Here is a 21,827-nt window from a genome sequence, read left to right on the forward strand (position 1 = left end):
ACCGGCATAGTAAATATATCAACTCCACAAAGCCATAAAAGCCAGCCTATACAAAAAAAGAAATACATAGCACAGGCAATGGATGTAAAACATAACAGTCTGAGCTGAAGGTATTTAGAAATAGATAACTCATTAATGCACAATCTATTCATGCAGATAGACGCACAGTGTTCTATTTTCATAAGATGACTTTAAAGTGCGACATTTTACCCTCATTATCAAAGAGCAAATGCATTACAGGAAATCCTGGCTTGATCAGGATAACATTCCCAATATACTGGGTTAATGACTCTGCTGTATTAATTGGAACCTCCTGATTTATACATGGAGATATTCAATAGGTTATTCACCTTGGATACTGAGAGATTGCATTTAAAGTGATGGATAAGATAGTGAATAGAAACAAGTCACCTCTCAATAACTCATAGGTTATTATGTAACACTATAGTCTTGTTTGACACACCTACGAAAGAATAAAAAACAACTTTTCAATTAACACATTCCGCGAACGAGCACCACTCAATATCTTTCTAACCAAGCACACTAGTGACAATAGTTCTTATTATTAAAAATCACCTGTATCGTTAACGAGTGTGCCGGAAAAAATAACAACAACCGTAATCATGACCCGAAAATAGCATTGAAAAAAATTCCTGTGCAAATGAGGTTATAAAGAATGCAATGTACCAAATTAGCTTCGTCATTTATGGTATGATCTACTGTAAACTACCTTTCATGTGTTCTTCTCGACAATAATCTCAGAATTAATATTATGGAGATATTCAGACTACATGTATGATTCAACAATAAAAAATATCTTGACCATGTGGCCTGCACTACATCACCTTTTCAAATAAGCCTTTTCAGATTTTCTATTACAATGGATACATACACACGAGCGTGGCACTTGATGAAGTAATTCTAGTAGGTCTATGGATTAAAGGGAGGGAAAAATTACTGAACAAACAATTAACAATATTCTTAACTTGGGAATTGGAGCCATGTTTTAGATTATCAGTGTTAAGATCACCCACAAAAAAAAGTTTCATTTTCTCTGGATAGTGTGATCCGGAGGTTGTAAAGCTCTCCAATAAAGGAATTTATGTCCCATGAAGGGGCTCGGTATGTAGTAGGTCCACGATAAGAACAAAGGAAACTCGATTGTGCCCCCCCCCCCCCACCTTTGAGAAGAGATATTCGCCCATGCTTCAGCACCCCAAGTAAAAAAAAATAGTTTCAAGGGCCCTGCAGCGGCCCTTGCTTAACGTGATAATAGGCTATTATATAATACCATGATTATACTACCCCGGCTTATCCACTAAAACAAATGACAATGACGTCATTCGGTTGTCAAAAGAGATTGGGGAAAATACCAATACTTTTTTTTTTAATCAGTTCACCACAAATGAAGTTGACCCGGAGCTTTATCGGATTTCCAAGGAAAGTGCCTTTTGATGACCACGATTGAAAAGACCAGTTCGTAGTTACTCATGGACAATTTTAGTCAAATGACCTTTCATTTCTTTCATTATGATAGGCAGATTTAAAAGCAAGATATTACGTAAGCTTGCCTTACATAGCAGGATGAAGAAATTGAATAGACCAGGTGACTAGAATAGCACACCAATGAACACTTAATGAAGGTATTTGTTGCATTCCTACTTTGAATGCATATCATAGCATGTTGCACAATGTACTTGGCTAACTGTGAAATACCAGTCGTTCGTGGACGCATTTTTTTTTTTTGTGTGGATGTAAATGAAAACCACTATTCAAAAGAATATATGAATAATCAAGACATCAAAGTTGGTGCTTATCTCATTAGATTTTAAACCACCATGTCACGTTAGTACAAATGACCTTTCTCTGATCATGCGTAGAATCTTTTGATCATGCGCAGAAAGGAACTACGAACTGGCTCCGCAATGATCCGCGCAGAAAAGGGACTTTTTCTGTGGAGCACATGCACAGGTGAGGATTTCTTTTTATTATTGTCCGTCTAGCGTATAATTTGACAAGATCAGAACCTTTATAAAAGCCAAGAGACTTCAGCAAATGTTTAAGATTTTGATGAGAGGACTCCGGTCGACTGCTTTCCTGTGTACTTGTCTGACAACATTTTACTTGGTAAGTTTTCGTTTAAGTTTTATTTTCTATCTTTTAAGAGAAAAATACGAGATTTGTCGAATGAATGTTCCGGATCTGGATGTGTACAGTGCAGGACCGTTTTGGTAGCCTATAGCGCACCGGGTTAATGTTAAAGGGGAATGAAACCCTTGGAACAAGTAGGCTTGTGTCGAAACAGGAAAAATCAAAGAATAAGAACAAAGAAAGTTTGGCCTTATCGTGAAATTTGTCACCTCTCTTCTTGTGTGTGTGTGCGTTCGTTGTGTACAAAGTCAATGGGAGTGGAAAGAAGTAACCGCCGTTGACGAAATAAACGGCAGTGAATGGACTGGTGACATAAACCACGATAATGCCGAAAGGGCCGGAAAAATCGGACAAATAATAAGAAAGTTATGAGCATTCGAAGATTGCAATCACTAATGCTATGGAGATCCTCCCATTGGCAATGCGACAAGGATGTGTGATGTCACATGTGAACAACTTTCCCTTTGATGGACTATAAAACACCCCCAAAATGTCTCTTTTGGCTATTTCTTATGGTGATACAAACTCTTTATCCATGATGTATTCTTTAAAAATCTGTATTACATGGCCTCGTATAGAAAGAATATATGCTCTACTGATAGATGTGATAAAAGAGGCAGTTTAATTGAAATATATACTAAAGTAATGGGGAGAGTTGTTAACAAGTGACATCACACATCTTTGTCGCATTGCCAATTTGAGGATCTCCATAGCATTAGTGATCGCACTCAAATGCTCATATCTTCTCATTTGTCCGATTTTTCTCAAACTTTCGGTGATCTGTTTCTTTGATTTTTCTGTTTTCACACAAGCTATCTTGTTCAAAAGTTTCATTCTCCTTTAATGCTTATACGTCTTTCTTTGAATTAAGAACTTCTTTTGGTATGTCCCAATTAACTTTATATTTCACAGTTTATCGATTCCAGAGGTCTAGGATATTTAGTGTTTCATATACTGAGAGTTATGTGTTTGATTCCATCATTTCTACCGAGGCAAGAAATTGGAGACTTTTAATCTGTTTTTTTTTTCTTTTTTAAACTATACATTCAATTAGATTTATGCTCACATTTTCACCATGCTGCACTTGTATTTTTGTTCATACCCGGGGTTTATACTGTCATTACGAATATTTCAATATAGGAGGCTGCACTCTATATATAGGGGAAGGCGGGGTAAGTTGGGCATAGGGGCAAGTTGAGCCACCACCCCAGGCTAATAATGAATGAGTCAGACATTGTGGTGGTGTCATTTATTGATGACCCATTGCATAACCCTCAACCCCACCACATTGTTTTCAACTTTGAAACAAAAAGTAGTTTTTTAGAGGGAAAAATACGAATTTCAGCCAAAAAAGTAAAAAAAAGTGTGAAATAGATAAATGCAAAATGTAAAAAGTGTCACAACTTACCCCGCCTTCCCCTACAAGCTTCGCTTTGTATATTAGCTGCCTCCTCCGTTCCCAAACTGTTTGTATGGTTATCATTTTTAGAATCATTCAGTGAATTCAATCAGTTCAACTACACTTTAAAAACTGTGGTGTTAAAACTGACACCAGTTGGTGTTAATAGAGGACCACACCCTGAGGTGTTAAAATTACACCCTAGAGATTGAACATAACACCAAAGAGTCTAAATATAACAACCAAAGGTGTTGTAATAACACCTATAGGTGTCAATTAACACCGGAGTAAAATGACTGGTGTGGTCCTCTATGTACACCGGTTAACACAACAGTTTGTGCTGTGTAGTGATATTCATTTTATTAATATCAATATTATTACTCATTCCGCCATAAAACTCACAAATCGTTCAATGTAAATACAAAAATACATTTTGAATAATTAAATATAAAAGTGAGAAAGAAAAGAGAATAAAAATTTATTTCCATGGATCAGGGCTCGCAAAAGTAAGTGTCACTGCAGCATTGTGCAGTGAGATATATGTATTTTTTAGGCTGTTTACATTTCTTGATATAAATGTTGTCTTAATTGAATTTCCACTTTCCTAGGTGTTTCATTTTCGCACTCATCTTTTTCGTAAGCCTTTTCTACATAAAGTCCCATAGGGCATGTCATGTGTTAATGTATAGGCATAGAGAAAGCCAAGTCGAAGAGCACAAACTGTAGGTCCACCCCCTATACAGTGCGTATAAAAAAAACGGGACAGATTTGAAAAGTCTATAATTTTTTTGTTTTGTTTTAAATTATGATCTCTGTATTTTGGTGTCAATATACATGTAGATGCTCTGGAGTCTTATCCTTAAAATGCCATTAAAATAATTTAGTTTCGTTCATGTTTTTGTCTGGCTTGCGCCAAAATAGCATAAAATGATGGTCGGATTTCTTGCTAATCAGCAGACTTCCTCCCTTTTCATTATCTTTGCCATAATTTTCGAATTATGCGGTCAAAATTCATTTCAAAATCTACTTATTTGCTCGAATAGTTCTGTTGTTCCTTTTTGATATGTTGTCTTTTAGCTTTGAATATTCCTTTCAAAACCAAAGTATGGGAGAGCTTGTTTTTTTTTCAAATCCTTTCATTGTGTGCTACAAAGGTTATGGTGCCTTTGAACAGTGGCATACTAGTGGGTGAGGGCTCGGGGTACTCCTCCCCCCCCCCCCCCAATAAAAAATCATGACCAAGAAAAAAAGTGGAAAGGAAAATAACAGAAAACATAGAAAGTGAAACATGATATCATTTTCTGAATATTATGTCCAAATCACAAAATTTGATATTTTAATAAAAAAGTGGGAATTATTGCTTGCTGGCTTCACAACTTTTTAATACATTTACCAGGTCTGCCATATCTTGCTCCATTGACTCAATACATCATTGCCATTGAAAAAACATTAGTTTTTATTAGTTATTTGCATTAGTTATTGAATATATTTTAGAGTCTTTTGACTATTATGCGCTATATAAATTTCAAATATTCTTATTATTGTTAAAACGTGAATCCTTTCCTGTTTGTCCTGTCAAGCACATAATTAAACTTTGTCAAAATTCGGCCCCCTCTCCCTACCGTTCAAGGATCGCTCCAACATAGTTCGGGTCGTGTGATAAGCAACTTTTCCATTGTCTGAACGGTAGTCGTGGGAGCAAATATCAGCGGAGTTTTTTTAGGTTTTCTAAACTATTATTATTTTATTTTTCAGATTTGATGATGGTATCGATCCTTTGCTTCGCTCTGATCGGATTATGCTCCATCAGTTTTGTCATTGCTGGTTGCCCTTTACCTGAAGATCTTCCCAGGAAATGGCACGGCAACGATGTCTTCTTATGTGCCCGAGTGTACGAGCATGGTGACCACCAGGCCCACAGATCATGCTATGGCGAACACCGAGATATCCCCAGTGAGGGAGACTTTGCCGGTGCTAGAAGTGACTGGTGGAACGACCGAATATCTTCAGTCGTTGTTCGACCTGGATGTCGCCTCTCCGTGCACTGGGACACAAGATTTCGTGGAAGCGCGTTCAATCTAAACAGTGGGGTTCATAAGCATCTTCGTGGTTGGAATGATGAGATCTCTTCGTGGTCTTGTGTGTGCGAGTACACAAACGCCCCATTGATGTGTACCCCTACGGATTCGTTTAGGACACTCAAGAGTTGTCAAAACCCAGGGAGCTTAGAAATGAAATGCGAGTATTGGGCACAGAAGGGGTTAGTCTTAGGAAATTCTGTTACGAACGGAAGAAGTGTGTCCACGACCGTTGAAGCGACAGTTGGTGTGACTATTAAAAAGGTCTTCAGTGCTGGCCTGGGCGTTTCACATACAACGTCGTACGATTGGTCCCAAACAAGGAGCACTGACTACAGTTCGGTAGTCACGCACAAAGTCTCGTGTTCTGTACCAGCGGGTCGTCGCTTAGAGATTCGACAAGTCGTGGGCGAATGTGGCGATACGAATGTGTTCACTGGACATTATGAGTGCCGAGACAGCGAGATTCCAGACGGAACAAGCCAGAGGGAAAATCCCGAAAATCCAGGTATGTCGGCCTATATTCTATTAACCTCCTCATTAATCATACACCCCCGGGGGGGGGGGGTACTCGACCAAAAAAGTAGTAGGCATGTGCCGCGGGCGAGACAAAAAACGGGGGCCTTGGAGCGGGCTTATTGTAAATTAGGGTCCTCGGAACGAGTTTCTACGGAACTACAAATGTTTGTTAAAACGGGGGTCCTTGGAACGGGACGCCTGCGTGTAAGTGCGTATGCATCCCTATGGAACGTGCATGCCGCTAGCCCGGCGGCACGGGCTCCGGGTGCGCTAGCGCAGAGGCGATGGTCGGACAGCGGTCTGCGGTCGCTTTTCACCAAAATTGCGGCTCATTGCAGCAGATATGCGGCCGGAACCGCGTAACGGAAAATATGCGAAGCTTTGGAGCTGATTTCTTTCTTCTTTTTTCTCGATAAGAAGAAAATGCTATGCTTTGGAGCGGCTTTCTTTGTTCTTTTTCTCAATAAGACAAAAATGCTATGCCTTGGAACGGAAATTTGAGTGTAAAAATGGGGGTCCCCTCCGCGGCACATACCCACTATGCATTATATGCTGAGTGCCCCCCCCCCGGGCATACACCCCGATGTGTTTTGGAACTCGAGTCACAATGAAAAATATTATTTTTTAGAAAGGCTAGCTTCAATAATTTTTACTAAGCACATATATGTCAATGATGATTGGTTCAATCACAGAGAGGCTATATCCCTTCACATCATTTGGTTTCTGAGTCACAAAATGCTAAAATGATATGGGATTATACGAACTTCCCATTCTAAAACACATGTCTTACACAGGTATGTATAAGTGATTGACTCGACCACAAAGAAGCTACAAAGAAGTGAGCGTCAAAATTTCAACCCAATTAATATTACTGGTCTTACTTTAATAATATATTCTCTTTTCTTCACTTTATAGGGCAGTCCGGAGGCCAGTCTACTTCATATACAGCAGTGGGTTGCTACAGGGACCAGGCAGTGCGTGCAATAAGTGGTGGATTTGTTACCTATCGTCACCAACCGCTCGCCAGATGTTTGGAGAGAAGCAGGCTCGCCGGGAACGAATACTTTGCTATCCAGGCCGGTAACCAATGTTTTACTAGCAGTGATGCTGGTCAAACCTACAATCAGTTTGGTCCTTCTGACGCCTGCCAAGACGGTAGAGGAGGTCACTGGGCAATGACTGTCTATCGCATTAATAATTAACTCATTTGGCTTTTTTTTTTGGATTTTATATGGGGGGGGTGCAAATAAAATCCATCACTTTTATTTGCCATAAATACTTTGACAAGCAAAAACGGGGGCGTGGTAAAGAATTCTAACTAAAAATCGAACGGTCATAATTGCTACCCAAAAAAATCTGAAAATGAAAGGGGGGTGTTTTTTTCGAAAATGGGTTAGTTTTCGACTCCCTATCGCAGGGTACTAATTGTATACATCTTTGGGTTAGAGGGAGACGTGACCCGTATACCCCCATCCTTTGGTGGACTCGAGCTAGCTTATTGATGGTTACTTGATAATAATGATATAGTTATTCGTCAAAATATGGGCAAAATATTTACTATTTTATTGTGACTTTTGGTGTGCTCAATTCAGGACCATAGAGACTCGAAACTACGGTCATTTCCATGGAAACTTGATCGTAATTGCAAGTTGAGCCCTCTTTTACAATGGTCGTTACCATAATCGTCAGTATAGTATGGAACGGGTCCAGTAGATGTTGCATATTGTGGGTGAGGGGTTTTTATGTACATGTATGATATACGTATTATGTGTAATAATGTCTAATTGTCATATGCTATTTTTAAATAGATTTTAATTGCTTAATTACTGTTTGATTGCTTAATTATTGGCAAATTTTGTTTTAGATTTCCCATAAATATTTTTAGTGAGAATAACCATATATCTTCCTTTTAATATATTTCTTATCTTTTTAGTCCATTGATAATGTGACACAATTACTATCTTCTCTGGTGCATAAAAGTTCCGTCCGAAAACACTTACTTTGAATGAATTGAAAATTATAATCATTACAATAACTTGAAAAAAAAGAGAAACATATTGACTTCTTTTCTTCGGTATAGCTCCCCGTATGTGTAACATCGCCATAATATTGCACTATGATCCATATCCACTGTATATTTATCATATTCACTATATCTTTTATATAAAACTTTTAAAACATTTTCCTTTGTCATCTGTTCGGATATCCTTCTATTAGTAAATAAATCATTCTTACTTGCGTTAACTAACTAACAGTTCTTCGTGTACTTTATTTGGTGTGGCGAGAGCGAATTTGTTTTTCCTACAACTTTTCGGCCATTTTTATCTTCCTGTATACAGATAAGCCGTTTTGGAGTCTTTGAATAAGGTTGCAAGACTTTGACATGTACTTTGCTCAAAGTCTCGCCTCACTTTTTATCAAAAAAAAAAGAAATTTTCATATCAAATTCTAGCCTATATTGAGAATGGAAACCTGTAAGCGCAAGGACTCACTGCGCCACGCTGACGCGTTGCTCAAGCCAGTCCGTATAGTTCCATTCTGCGCATGATCAGAAGATTCTGCACATGATCAGAAGAAGGTCATTGGTGCTAAACTGACATGGTGGTTTAATATTTAAAGGTCAAGTCCACCCCAGCAAAATGTTGATTTGAATAAATAGAGAAAAATCAAACTAGCATGACACTGAAAATTTCATCAAAATCGGATGTAAAATAAGAAAGTTATAATAATAATAATAATATAGGGTATTTATATTGCGCACATATCCACCTTGTTAGGTGCTCAAGGCGCTCCTATATTACCCGGCTAAGCTAGGCGTTCATAGCGCACACAGCTTTTTAAGGAATTACTTCCTACCGGTACCCATTTACCTCACCTGGGTTGAGTGTAGCACACTGCGGATCAGTTTCTTGCTGAAGGAAATTACGCCATGGCTGGGATTCGAACCCACGACCCTCTGTTTCAAAGTCCGAAGACTAATCCACTGGGCCACAACGCTCCACGTTATGGCATTTTAAAGTTTCGCTTATTTTTCACAAAACAGTGATATGCACAACTCAGTGACATGCAAATGAGTCAGTCGATGATGTCCATCACTCACTATTTCTTTTGTTTTTTATTGTTTGAATTATACAATATTTCATTTTTTACAGATTTGACCATAGGGACTGACTTTACTGAATCATAAGTAGTTATGGGAGAGACCTCATCCAAATTGACCTTTGAGTGACCTTTGACCGACCTTTGACCCCAACTTCCGGTCACTGTTGACCCCACCTTCCGGTCAATCATGACCTTTGACCTTTGGGTACGCGGTAAACAGGAAATTGGATAATGAAGCGCGGGAAGCGATTTTAATTGGATAATGACTCCGCGTGGGGACGCCATCTTAATTGGATAATGACGCCGCGTGGGGACGCCATCTTAATTGGATAATGACTCCGCGTGGGGACGCCATCTTAATTGGATAATGACTCCGCGTGGGGACGCCATCTTAATTGGATAATGACTCCGCGTGGGGACGCCATCTTAATTGGATAATGACTCCGCGTGGGGACGCCATCTTAATTGGATAATGAAGCGCGGGACGCGATTTTAATTGGATAATGACTCCGCGTGGGGACGCCATCCAGAGCGCGGGACGCGATTTTAATTGGATAATGCCATCCCAGGGAATTACCCTTTACCCGGTATTGCACCGCCGTGGCGCAATCGTCACGTATAGGATACGATGCACAAAACAGACGTATGATTTCTACACAGTTTCCTATTGAAAAAGTTATCTTTCTCCGCCTACCAGCAGATATGTCAAGTGCCTCACGGTACACGAATCGATCACCCCATGCACGGCCAACGCGCGTCATTGAACTTGGGATATCCTATTGGAAAGCTAGGTGAAAACCGACTCTCTCTCTGCCTCTTATTACAACAATTATTGGTAATCCAACATGTGATTATAATCATGATAATAGTGACATCTCAGGCTCTACTCATTCCAGACTTTTCCCCATCAAAACTCTCTGACTTTTTCGTACTGTTTTGTTCATATTTCCATACTTTTCATTTTAACTGCCCGGCTCTCTGACTCGCAAAAAGTATACTATATTGAAACCAGTAGATGACTCCTTTAAATCAACTTCATTCATCCGCAGTACAGATGGTGATAACATGAAACACTATACAGTCAAGGATGATTCTTTATTATTACTATCATTTATTCTATTCCATTTCAATGTAGATAGGTTCAGATACTGTATAAACAGCAGATTTTGATACAAAGGTAAAATAATGTAAGTTACATTCTGCCGGCCATCCGCTGGCTTCTTGTTTCACCTTCAGGAATGTGTTGATGTATCCAGAGAACATCAAACATAACCCTGGTGAGTGTTGCATTATCTAAACGTAAACAAGAATTAAAAATATAAATTGAAAAATAAAATAAATAAATAAATATATCAATAGGGTAAAAAATAAACGCATGGAATGCGTAATAATGAAATTGAAAATAAGAAACTTGCACTTCTTTACCTCATTATAAGAAAGATGTTCACATCACACTTATAATTTAAAATACTATTATATCTAAAATCATGATAAAGAAAATTTAACTAATTAAAAATCTCTTTGTTTTTAATTAGTCATAATTGGACCAATTAAAATGTCCTTCTTACGTTAATTAACGGCCTTTGTTCGATTAAAAGTCCTTTTGTTTTCTTTTGTTTTTGACCAATTAAAAGTCCTTTTGTTTTCTTTTGTTTTTGCCCAATTAAAAGTCCCTTTGTTTTTAATTAGCGACCTTCGTTCAATTAACATTTTCTTTGTTTTCTTTTGTGTTTGACCAATTAAAAGTCACTTCCATCATCAAGGAGTGATTTTATAAATTGTTAGTCAGAAAATGAAGTTTCGAGATCAGCGATTGGTTGAATGTTAATTAACCGTCTTGCTTGTGATTGGCTCGTGAAAAGGGTGATTGTTGGTGATTGGTCGATTAAAAAAACAAATGTACTCTGATTGGTCGAGAGGGATGGTCCATAGGAACGTGTAGTTAAGAAAACATAAATAGTGAAGTAAATTCTGCGCTAGGATCATTGAGTCCCTGAGCTACAAATCAGTACTTGAAGAGCACGGATCTACATTACGTATTACTGCCTGTACCATGATGGCCACCAACACACCGGAGAATACTTATGCCTCCATGAGCAACAGTCAACTGAATACACCTAAGCTTGTGATACCAGAGAACCACGCCCACGATGTTCTATGCCCAGCCAACTTTTCACTTTCACCGGTGAAAGTACAGGAGAAACTCAAACCAAAGACTCCTCCAGGAATCCTTGCATTAAGGGTAAGTTTCAATATTCAAGTATGATATTATTTTGATATTAGGGGTGTGTTATTGTGTATACTTATATTTATGTTTTTTTTTTTTTTTTTTATAATCATTTCAAACAACTACAACCAACTTTATCAAAACTAATGACGGTGTTAAGTATTTTACTGCATGACGTGTACTTTTGAATTATGGTTTTCAGTAACAGCTACGATAGATTCGCATACTTAATATATTTTATCATCTTGTTTTATGTATTAGGCATCTGGGAGAAGCAAAGAAAATGGGTATACAATGCGGGAAGAGGCTGGGTGTCATTTCAGTCAGGGAAATGTGACCTTACACACACATTTTTTTAATGACGTTTTTAAAAAACAAAATTTGCAAGACCAATGAATGTGAATTTGAAGAGGGCTCAAAACCGTTTCATTTAGGAGGAAAACGCTTTGCCGTTGTCAAGCAATTCAGAGGCGTTCCATACGTGAATGTCCGAGAATACTATAAAATGAATGGGTCTAACAGGATGCTCCCGGGAAAAAAAGGCATCAATTTAACTGCCGAAAATTGGTGGAAATTGGTTGGCGCAAAATTTGAAATAAGCAATGCTGTAAGAGCATTCAGTAATGTAAAGAAATAGATTCTACTTGGCATCAATTTAACATTCATTGGTCTTGCAAATTTTGTTTTTTAAAAACGTCATTAAAAAAATGTGTGTGTAAGGTCACATTTCCCTGACTGATCGACACTCTATCCTCTTTCTGTACCCAGGCTACCCTCGCCGAACTCGATCAACAACTTATGGAAACCTCACCCACGGTATCTGACCGCCAGTCATCCCAGGCATCATCCCAAGAGATGCTAACACCGGACATCATACTGCTCAAATCTTCTCCCCCGAAAGCGCCAGCAACCCGCCGTCATCGACTGCGAAGGCAACACGCTATCATAGAAGGAGTGGCGACACCTACAACAAGACGAAGCTCTCCTCCAACTCCACCAACCCAATCGGTTCAGATGGAGGTAGATATATCCGAAAAAGTTCTCCAAGAGCTACAAAGCCTTCGCAAGAAACTTTCTTTCGATGATGTGATGGAGCAAGAAACGGAAAACCAGAGCATGGATGTTGATAAGGAGGATGAGGATAAGGAGGATGCAGGCAGTCATCTACCAGCGTCACCCGTCCTCATGGCAGTTAAGGCCATATCTGGTCTCATCAATGAGAGTGTTCATGAGTCCTGCGAAGGATGCAAAAATAAATATCCAAGTCAGAAGGACCACGAGGATTGCATCTGGCTGCCATGGGAAGAATTAGTTGACAAGTATTTTGATAAAGCATTGAATATGCTCAACGAAGAACGTTTCTTTTGGTTTGCCGATCAAGTGTACAACGTGCATGGTATGTTTGAAGATGAATACGACTACTGCGTTGCCGAAGCCGCTGAATTCTTCAATTCCGGACTTAAAAAGAAAGGCACACAATCACATGTCAAAAGAAAAGTCAAAGAATTACCTGAACTGAAAATGGGACCGCTTTTGTGAATCCGTAAAAATCCGTAAGAATCCGTAAGAATGAGTAAGAATCCGTAAGAATGAGTAAGAATCCGTAAGAATCCGTAAACATCCGTAAGAATCCGTAAACATCCGTAAGAATGAGTAAGAATGAGTAAGAATCCGTAAAAATCCGTAAGAATCCGTAAGAATGAGTAAGAATCCGTAAGAATGAGTAAGAATCCGTAAGAATCCGTAAACATCCGTAAGAATCCGTAAACATCCGTAAGAATGAGTAAGAATGAGTAAGAATCCGTAAACATCCGTAAGAATCCGTAAGAATGAGTAAGAATCCGTAAGAATGAGTAAGAATCCGTAAGAATCCGTAAACATCCGTAAGAATCCGTAAAAAATCCGTAAGAATGAGTAAGAATGAGTAAGAATCCGTAAAAAATCCGTAAGAATCCGTAAAAAATCCGTAAGAATGAGTAAGAATGAGTAAGAATCCGTAAAAAATCCGTAAGAATCCGTAAGAATGAGTAAGAATCCGTAAGAATGAGTAAGAATCCGTAAGAATCCGTAAACATCCGTAAGAATCCGTAAAAAATCCGTAAGAATGAGTAAGAATGAGTAAGAATGAGTAAACATCCGTAAGAATCCGTAAGAATGAGTAAGAATCCGTAAGAATGCGTAAAAATCCGTAAGAATCAAAGTACCTTCGCGCGCGTTTCATGATTACGTATAATTACAAGTTTGAACGTTAATTTTCTTCATTTCCCAACAAATAATCATCGAGTCAGCATGAATACATTGGATATGTCCAACCGTTACGCTTGTTCACGATGCGATAAAACTTTTAGTAGGAAATATAACATGCAGAGGCATGAACAAATTGAGCATGATACTGGAGAAGAAACGAGTGAAGATGAAGAATCCGACCCATCCTCTCAAATGCAAAGAGTTGAAGAATCCAACGGTGATTCCGAAACGAGCGTATCAGAAAGCGATGGACACGAATCGTCAATGACAGCAAACATGGAAGAAACTGAAGACAACCTCGCTTATCGAGGATGGTTAGAGCAAGCCATGACGGCCACCAAGGACTTGAGAGACGAAAAATATCAGAAATACATCTCAGAAGGAATGGAAGAAGAAGACGCTAAAGCAAAGGCTCACGTGAAACTAATGTGGGCAGTCAAACGCATCTTTTTCGATCTGTACTCTCAGTTCTTGCAGCAGAACGTGTACCTCGAAGACGCTGACATCAATCATGAAATCGTGTCCGATCTCACGGAAAGATTAGAGAATGGCATGGAATTCCGGAAAGCCGTACAGAGAGTGTTAGCCAGGCATGGTTCACGATTCGATGGTTTATTCCAGTATCAAGGTGACGATGACGATAATGATGATGGTGGAGAAGAAACGGAGGGTGAAGATGGAACCTACAACTAAAGGCACAAACATCAGCTTGTCGAATAATCCAAGAAAACGCCGTCAACATAAATGCGGGCATAAATGACAGTTTGAACTTCATTGTGTTCATATTTTCTGAATGCCATCCATAGACATGTGTTACAATCCATTAAGTTAAGCGAAGGAAAAGAAAAAAAACGAGAACTTCACTTTAATATTAACAATGAACAGTTAATTATTTTGTTGTGACAACGTAATTTGAGAACATATCTTACATTATTTTTACCTTTGTATCAAAATCTGCTGTTTATACACTAATTGAACCTATCTACATTGAAATGGAATAGAATAAATGATAGTAATAATAAAGAATCATCCTTGACTGTATAGTGTTTCATGTTATCACCATCTGTACTGCGGATGAATGAAGTTGATTTAAAGGAGTCATCTACTGGTTTCAATATAGTATACTTTTTGCGAGTCAGAGAGCCGGGCAGTTAAAATGAAAAGTATGGAAATATGAACAAAACAGTACGAAAAAGTCAGAGAGTTTTGATGGGGAAAAGTCTGGAATGAGTAGAGCCTGAGATGTCACTATTATCATGATTATAATCACATGTTGGATTACCAATAATTGTTGTAATAAGAGGCAGAGAGAGAGTCGGTTTTCACCTAGCTTTCCAATAGGATATCCCAAGTTCAATGACGCGCGTTGGCCGTGCATGGGGTGATCGATTCGTGTACCGTGAGGCACTTGACATATCTGCTGGTAGGCGGAGAAAGATAACTTTTTCAATAGGAAACTGTGTAGAAATCATACGTCTGTTTTGTGCATCGTATCCTATACGTGACGATTGCGCCACGGCGGTGCAATACCGGGTAAAGGGTAATTCCCTGGGATGGCATTATCCAATTAAAATCGCGTCCCGCGCTCTGGATGGCGTCCCCACGCGGAGTCATTATCCAATTAAAATCGCGTCCCGCGCTTCATTATCCAATTAAGATGGCGTCCCCACGCGGAGTCATTATCCAATTAAGATGGCGTCCCCACGCGGAGTCATTATCCAATTAAGATGGCGTCCCCACGCGGAGTCATTATCCAATTAAGATGGCGTCCCCACGCGGCGTCATTATCCAATTAAGATGGCGTCCCCACGCGGAGTCATTATCCAATTAAAATCGCTTCCCGCGCTTCATTATCCAATTTCCTGTTTACCGCGTACCCAAAGGTCAAAGGTCATGATTGACCGGAAGGTGGGGTCAACAGTGACCGGAAGTTGGGGTCAAAGGTCGGTCAAAGGTCACTCAAAGGTCAATTTGGATGAGGTCTCTCCCATAACTACTATCATATAGTATTAAACAATGCCAATTCCACATATTCAGGGAGGAATTAATCACTGTTTCACTTGACAAATGGGAGATAATTAGAATATTTCCTATTTCATATAATAAAATACAAAAGAAATAGTGAGTGGATGACGTCATCACTCTCCTCATTTGCATACCAACCAGGCTGTGCATATAACCGTTTTGTGAAATTAAGCGAAACTTTAAAAAGTCATAACTTTCTTATTTTACATCCGATTTTGATGAAATTTTCAGTACTGTGCTTGTTGGATTTTTCTCTTTTTATTCAAATCAATTTTTCGTTGGGGTGGACTTGTCCTTTAATGAGATTAGCACCAACTTTGATATCTTTATTATTCATATATTTTTTTGAACTGAGTTTTTCCATTACATCCACAATAAATAATGCGACCACTAACGACTGGTATTTCAAAGTTGGCCGAGTACATTGTTATAACAACATGCTCATGCTTCAAAATTGAAATGCAAAAAAAATCTAGTCACCTGGGCAGGTCTATTCAATGTTTTTCATCCTGCTTTGTAAGGCATGCTTACTTGCTTTGAAATCTGCCTAACATAATGAAAGAAATGAAAGGTCATTTGACCAAAACTGCCCATGAAGTAATTACGAACTGGTCTATTACTTAATAGCTTTACAATTCGTGTTTATGAATATTCATGAAGTGTAAGCAGGGGCGGCGATCCTGGCCCTTTTTTACGCAAGAAAATGCCCCCCTCACGAACGTGTCCTGTGCACAGCAAAATCTGCGGTGTTAACCGGTGTACATAGAGGACCACACCAGTGATTTTACACCGGTGTTGAATTGACAGTGTTAGTTAAGCACCTATAGGTGTTATTGCAACACCTTTGGTTGTTACATGTACACTCTTTGGTGTTATATTCAATCTCTAGGGTGTAATTTTAACACCAGAGGGTGTGGTCCTCTATTAACACCCACTGGTGTCAGTTTTAACACCACAGTTTTTACAGTGTGCCCCTTTCATCGGAAGAGAACCCGTTATAGGTGTTACCAAGTGCCCTTTCTCATTAAAACGCCATTTTATGCGTCCTCACGGACGTGTTCTGTGCCCTTTTCACCTGAGAAGTAGCCGATTTATGTCTGAGCAAGCTATGCTTTCTTGCCTTCTTGTAAGTGCACTTTCAGTGCCCCTTTTTACCCAAGAAAAGTGTCCCTCACGAACATGTCCTGTGCCCCTTTCACCTGAGAATGATCCGTTTTATGTGTTAGCAAGTGCCGTATCTTGTATCAGTGCCAAATTTTACCCCAAAATCCCCCTCACGAACGTGTTTCGTGCCCCTTTCACCTGAAAAGGACCGGTTTTGTGTCTGAGCTAGAGCTCCCTTGCCTTCTTGTAAGTGCCCTTTCTCGAATCAGTGCTCCTTTTTATCCAAGAAAAGTGCCCCTCACGAACATGTCCTGCGTCCCTTTCACCTTAGAAGGATCGTTTTATGCCGTTAGCAAGCGCCCCTTTGCCTTCTTATAGATACCCTTTCTCGTATCAGTGCCCCTTTTTACTTAAAGTGCCCCCCACGAACGTGTTATGTGCCCCTTTCACCTGAGAACGACCTGTTTTGTGTGTTAACGAGTGCCTCTTTGCCTTCTCTTCATATCAGATAATTTGTCCTGAAAAACAACTCTTTCCGTGCCCGATGAGCACCCGCTTTCTTCATTTAGCGCCATTCTGCTTCCTTCTGCAAACTGCATAATGAATAAACAAAAACTTTTAAACTAATCTTATGTGCCTTACGTTTCATGAGTCATTCGAATGGGGTAGATAAGTCTTCCTTTTTTCTTTGTTTTAAGATCATGGCCGTACGCATGGGGGGCAGGGGGCAGTGCCCCCACCCCGAACTTTTGAAACTCAATTTGTTTGCATACGGCCATGTTTAAGATATTGCCCTTTTCGAGAGAAAGTGTGCCTTTTTTCCCTGTGCCCCCAACATCCCCCCCCACTCTCAACTTCGCTCCGCCGCCCCGGAGTGTAGGCCTAGACTTTGTCGGAATAATCCCCTTTTCTGACACCGGAAAGAAAATGTCATAGGAAAAATAATTAAGCTGGCGCGGTGGGGGTATGTACACACGTTATGTCAAAAACCTTTATACTGAAAAAGAAATAGTTACAAAATTAACCAACGTTGATACTCCATGCATTGAAAATACGCAACGGTTGCTTACAAATTGTGACCAACTGTTGGTCAAAATTGTGACCAATTATTGATCAAAATTAGGCTTTCCACTAGATGGTCAAAAGATTCGACCAATATAAACTTGACCGATAAATTGGTAAATCACAAGAGTGTGTAATCTTTATTTTTTACAGTCTAGGAATTTTTAATAGACGAACAAAGTTACAATTACATCGAACTTTTTATTCCACACATTATGCATTGTAATTTTTTTAATAAAAAGGAAATGTTTTTTCATTATTTATTTTGTATTATTCATTGTAACATATTTATTCAGGATAAAGATAAAACATGATCAGCCGAGGCTGTTTACATCATGGTCCTGACACACACAAAAATATAAACAATACACAATATTGTCGAAAAGAGGTAACGACTATAATGGCTCACAATATAAAAGTTCATAAATGGTCTGACCTAGAAGGAAAAACAAGAGAAAGGCAAAAGAAAGAAGAAAGACGAGAGAGAGAGAGAGAAAGGAAGGAGAAAGAGAGAGATGGAGGGGGAGAGAGAGAAGGAAGAAAGAATCAAAAGAGGTCGGTCAATTATAGAACAATACATGTAATGTCATTAAAGGGATGGTCCGGGCTGAAAATATTTATATCTTAATACATATAGGATAGAATTCACTGAGCAAAATACCGAAAATTTCATCAAAATTCGATAACAAATAATAAAGTTATTGAAGTTTTAAAGTTTAGCAATATTTTGTGAAAACAGTCGTCATGAATATTCATTATGTGGGCTGATGATGTCACATCCCCACTTTCCGTTTTCTTATGTTATTACATAAAATCATAATTTTTTCATTATTTCATACCGTACTTGTGTGAATAACATGTCTCCCTTATAATGAAATGAGTTGCAGCAATAAATATCTAATGCACTAAATCAGTTGTCAATCCAATTTTTCTAGTTCTTAGAGGAAAAAATTTGAATAAACCTAATTTCATATAATAAAATACAAAAGAACAAGTGGGGATGTGACATGATTGTGCAGCCCAAAAATCTGAAACCATGCCCTTCGGGAAATGAATGAGTGGCTTAAAAAACTAGATGGCCTTCTGCAAATAAGGGTGCTGGGGAACTTAGGGGGGCGCTGGAAGTTTGGGTTGATGCAATTTTTGTTTTCCTTTCTTCTTTGAGTTAAAGTGTTTTTTTCTTATTTCATTGAGACAAGTTTATTTTTCCCCTTTCAGATGATTTGTCAGTGGACCAATTTTTTTTTTACTCTGATGGAGAGTCAAGTTTTGGGGTTTTTTTTTTGCTCATATATCAAGTCAATTTTTTTAACTTCCAGCCCCCCCCCCCCCCTGGATATCTAATGGTGCGTCTCTTAACATGAAATGAGGATCTGCGAGGAATTGCGCCTGAATTATTGAGGGGCACATGGACGGGGTGTGTTTTAAACGGTATTAATTTAAGTCCATTAAAAAGGGTGAAGAGTTTATTTTGGCAAGGCGTGAAAAGGGGACTTAACGCAAATACCCGTATCGTTCCATACTATGAAAGTGCCCCCCCCCCCCTCCCGAGACCACCGTCCATAGGAGTGAAAATTGTCCCGAGAGAGAGAGAGGGGGGAGGAGGAAGGGGTGAAAGGGAGGGGGACAGAGATTGGGAGAGCTGGATGGAGAAGACAAAGGTTCATACTTGACTTGGGGTCCGTTTCAGATGGAGTTACAATCAAACGCAACTCTAAAAATCATACGTAACGTAACATCTTAAACCAATTAAAAGCGGGGGGGGGGTGCTTTATGAGGACGTGGAGGTAAAAAAAAAAAGAAGACAAAATTTTATATTATCAAGTTATCTTGAAATTTAAAAATGTCATAACTTTCTTATTTTTCATCCGATTTTGATGAAATTTTCAGTGTTATGCTTGTTGGATTTTTCTCTTTTTATTCAAATCAACCTCTGGTTGGAGTGGACTTGTCCTTTAAAATGTTTGCCTTTAGTGTGTGCTCATATGGGCATGGCTTTACGAATAAATTTCATATGAAGAAGAAGTAGGTCAATAAGAGTAGAAATGCTTGGCCCAAGTTGAGACGCGGTTCCATGACATTTGCCCCGGCGACAATTTCTCCGATAGAAAATCTGCGCATTGGGCCAACATTAAACGTCAAGTCCACCCCAGCAAAATGTTGATTTGAATAAATAGAGAAAAATCAAACTAGCATAACACTGAAAATTTCATCAAAATCGGATGTAAAATAAGAAAGTTATGGCATTTTAAAGTTTCGATTATTTTTCACAAAACAGTGACATTCAAATGAGTCAGTCGATGATGTCCATCACTATTTCTTTTGTTTTTTTATTGTTTGAATTATACAATATTTTACAGATTTGACCAAAAGGACCGACTTATAACTGAATCACATAGTATTAAACAAAACATAAAACAATGCTAATTCCACAAGTTCAGGGAGGAATTAATTAATGTTTCACTTGATAATGAGGAGATAATTAGAATATTTTATATAATAAAATACAAAAGAAATAGTGAGTGGGTGACGTCATCACTCTCCTCATTTGCATACCAACCAGGATGTGCATTTAACTGTTTTGTGAAATTAAGCAAAACTTTAAAATGTCATAACTTTCTGATTTTACATCCGATTTTGATGAAATTTTCGGTGTTATGCTTGTTGGATTTTTCTCTTTTTCTTCAAATCAACCTCTGGTTGGGGTGGACTTGTCCTTTAAAAATGTTTGCCTTAAATGTGTGCTCATATGCGCATGACTTTACAAGTAAATTTCATATGAAGAAGAAGTAAGTCAATAAGAGTAGAAATGCTTGGCCCAAGTTGAGACCGTTCCATGACATTTGCTCCGGTGGCATTTCTCCGATAGAAAATCTGCGCATTAAGCCAAACATTAAAGCCTAATCTCCCAAACTAAACATGCTAAATAAACCATTCTTATCTTTACATTATTCTCAACCAAAAAAACTCTTATTACAATCCTAACTCTAACCCTATGCCTTATGAGATATTAAGACAGAGTAATTGTCGCAGGGGCAAATGTCGTGTCACCGTTGAGATTGAGACATTGTGAGAAAGGGTTCTTTTTCAGAAAAGTTTTAACTGTTTTTGTATACCTTCACTTGCGAGGCTGCAAGCTTCATTAGAACTTTGCCGTAGATGGCGTAGTTGCTTCTACTACTATTTTGCTAAATTGCGTTGAAAGCTCAAGCTAGGGTAACCCATTTCGATTCTTTACAAATTGATTTGCATTAAAAAATGTACCATTTCAAATAATATAATCGCATCTGTTGAATAGAAATATCAATTTGATATGAATTATGGATATTCCAAATAATATTAATTAAATCTATTCATTTATTTTTTTTCCACCAAAAGGGTCCTTTTTAAGCAAATAAGCTTATTTGTTACATTTTTATTTTAGAAAATCAAACACATAATACAAAATTTTCTAGGTGTCACAATCGAAGATAATATGTGTTCAAAATGTAAATAATATTTCTATGAAGATCTCTCAAACTATTTGGCTTATGAAATAGAAATAATGGAGACCTGTCATTGATATCCGGGTACAATATTGTACATGCTAATAACACATCATGATCGAAGCTATAAATGCATTATCGTATGGGGGAGCTGTGCAAATTATTTCATGTTACAATTTTTTCGTTCACAAAAAAAGTGCTTTATATAAATTATCCATGTTTAGTTCATTCCCACCAGTTATTCTCTGAATTAAAGATTATGAAAATTTAAGATATACATATCCGTCAAACTGCATGTTTTATGTAGACTACAATCATGAATAAGTTGCCTAACACAGTAATTAAAGGGTTTATTTAGGGTTACACTTCGTAATTCCGAAGGTTCTTTATTCCGAAGGTTCGTAATTCCGAAACACGTAAATTGCCTT

At 38.4% G+C, this 21,827-nt stretch overlaps 2 protein-coding genes across 2 annotated transcripts; both read left to right on the top strand.

Moving 5' to 3' along the window:
* Positions 1–1,517: 1,517 nt before the first annotated feature.
* LOC135157519 (uncharacterized) lies at positions 1,518–8,395 on the top strand. The gene is made up of 3 exons (XM_064113379.1): positions 1,518–2,127; positions 5,306–6,136; positions 7,063–8,395. The coding sequence occupies exons 2-3, from the start codon at positions 5,311–5,313 to the stop codon at positions 7,347–7,349; spliced, it is 1,113 nt and encodes a 370-aa protein (XP_063969449.1). The 5' UTR covers positions 1,518–2,127; positions 5,306–5,310; the 3' UTR covers positions 7,350–8,395.
* Positions 8,396–11,228: 2,833 nt separating this feature from the next.
* On the top strand, positions 11,229–13,713 carry LOC129272758 (uncharacterized). The gene is made up of 2 exons (XM_064113380.1): positions 11,229–11,491; positions 12,245–13,713. Exons 1-2 carry the CDS (start codon positions 11,303–11,305, stop codon positions 13,013–13,015), a joined length of 960 nt encoding a protein of 319 aa, XP_063969450.1. The 5' UTR covers positions 11,229–11,302; the 3' UTR covers positions 13,016–13,713.
* The last annotated feature ends 8,114 nt before the right edge of the window (positions 13,714–21,827 follow it).

Source organism: Lytechinus pictus, chromosome 18, assembly GCF_037042905.1.
Source record: "Lytechinus pictus isolate F3 Inbred chromosome 18, Lp3.0, whole genome shotgun sequence".
Lineage (NCBI taxonomy): Eukaryota > Metazoa > Echinodermata > Echinoidea > Temnopleuroida > Toxopneustidae > Lytechinus > Lytechinus pictus.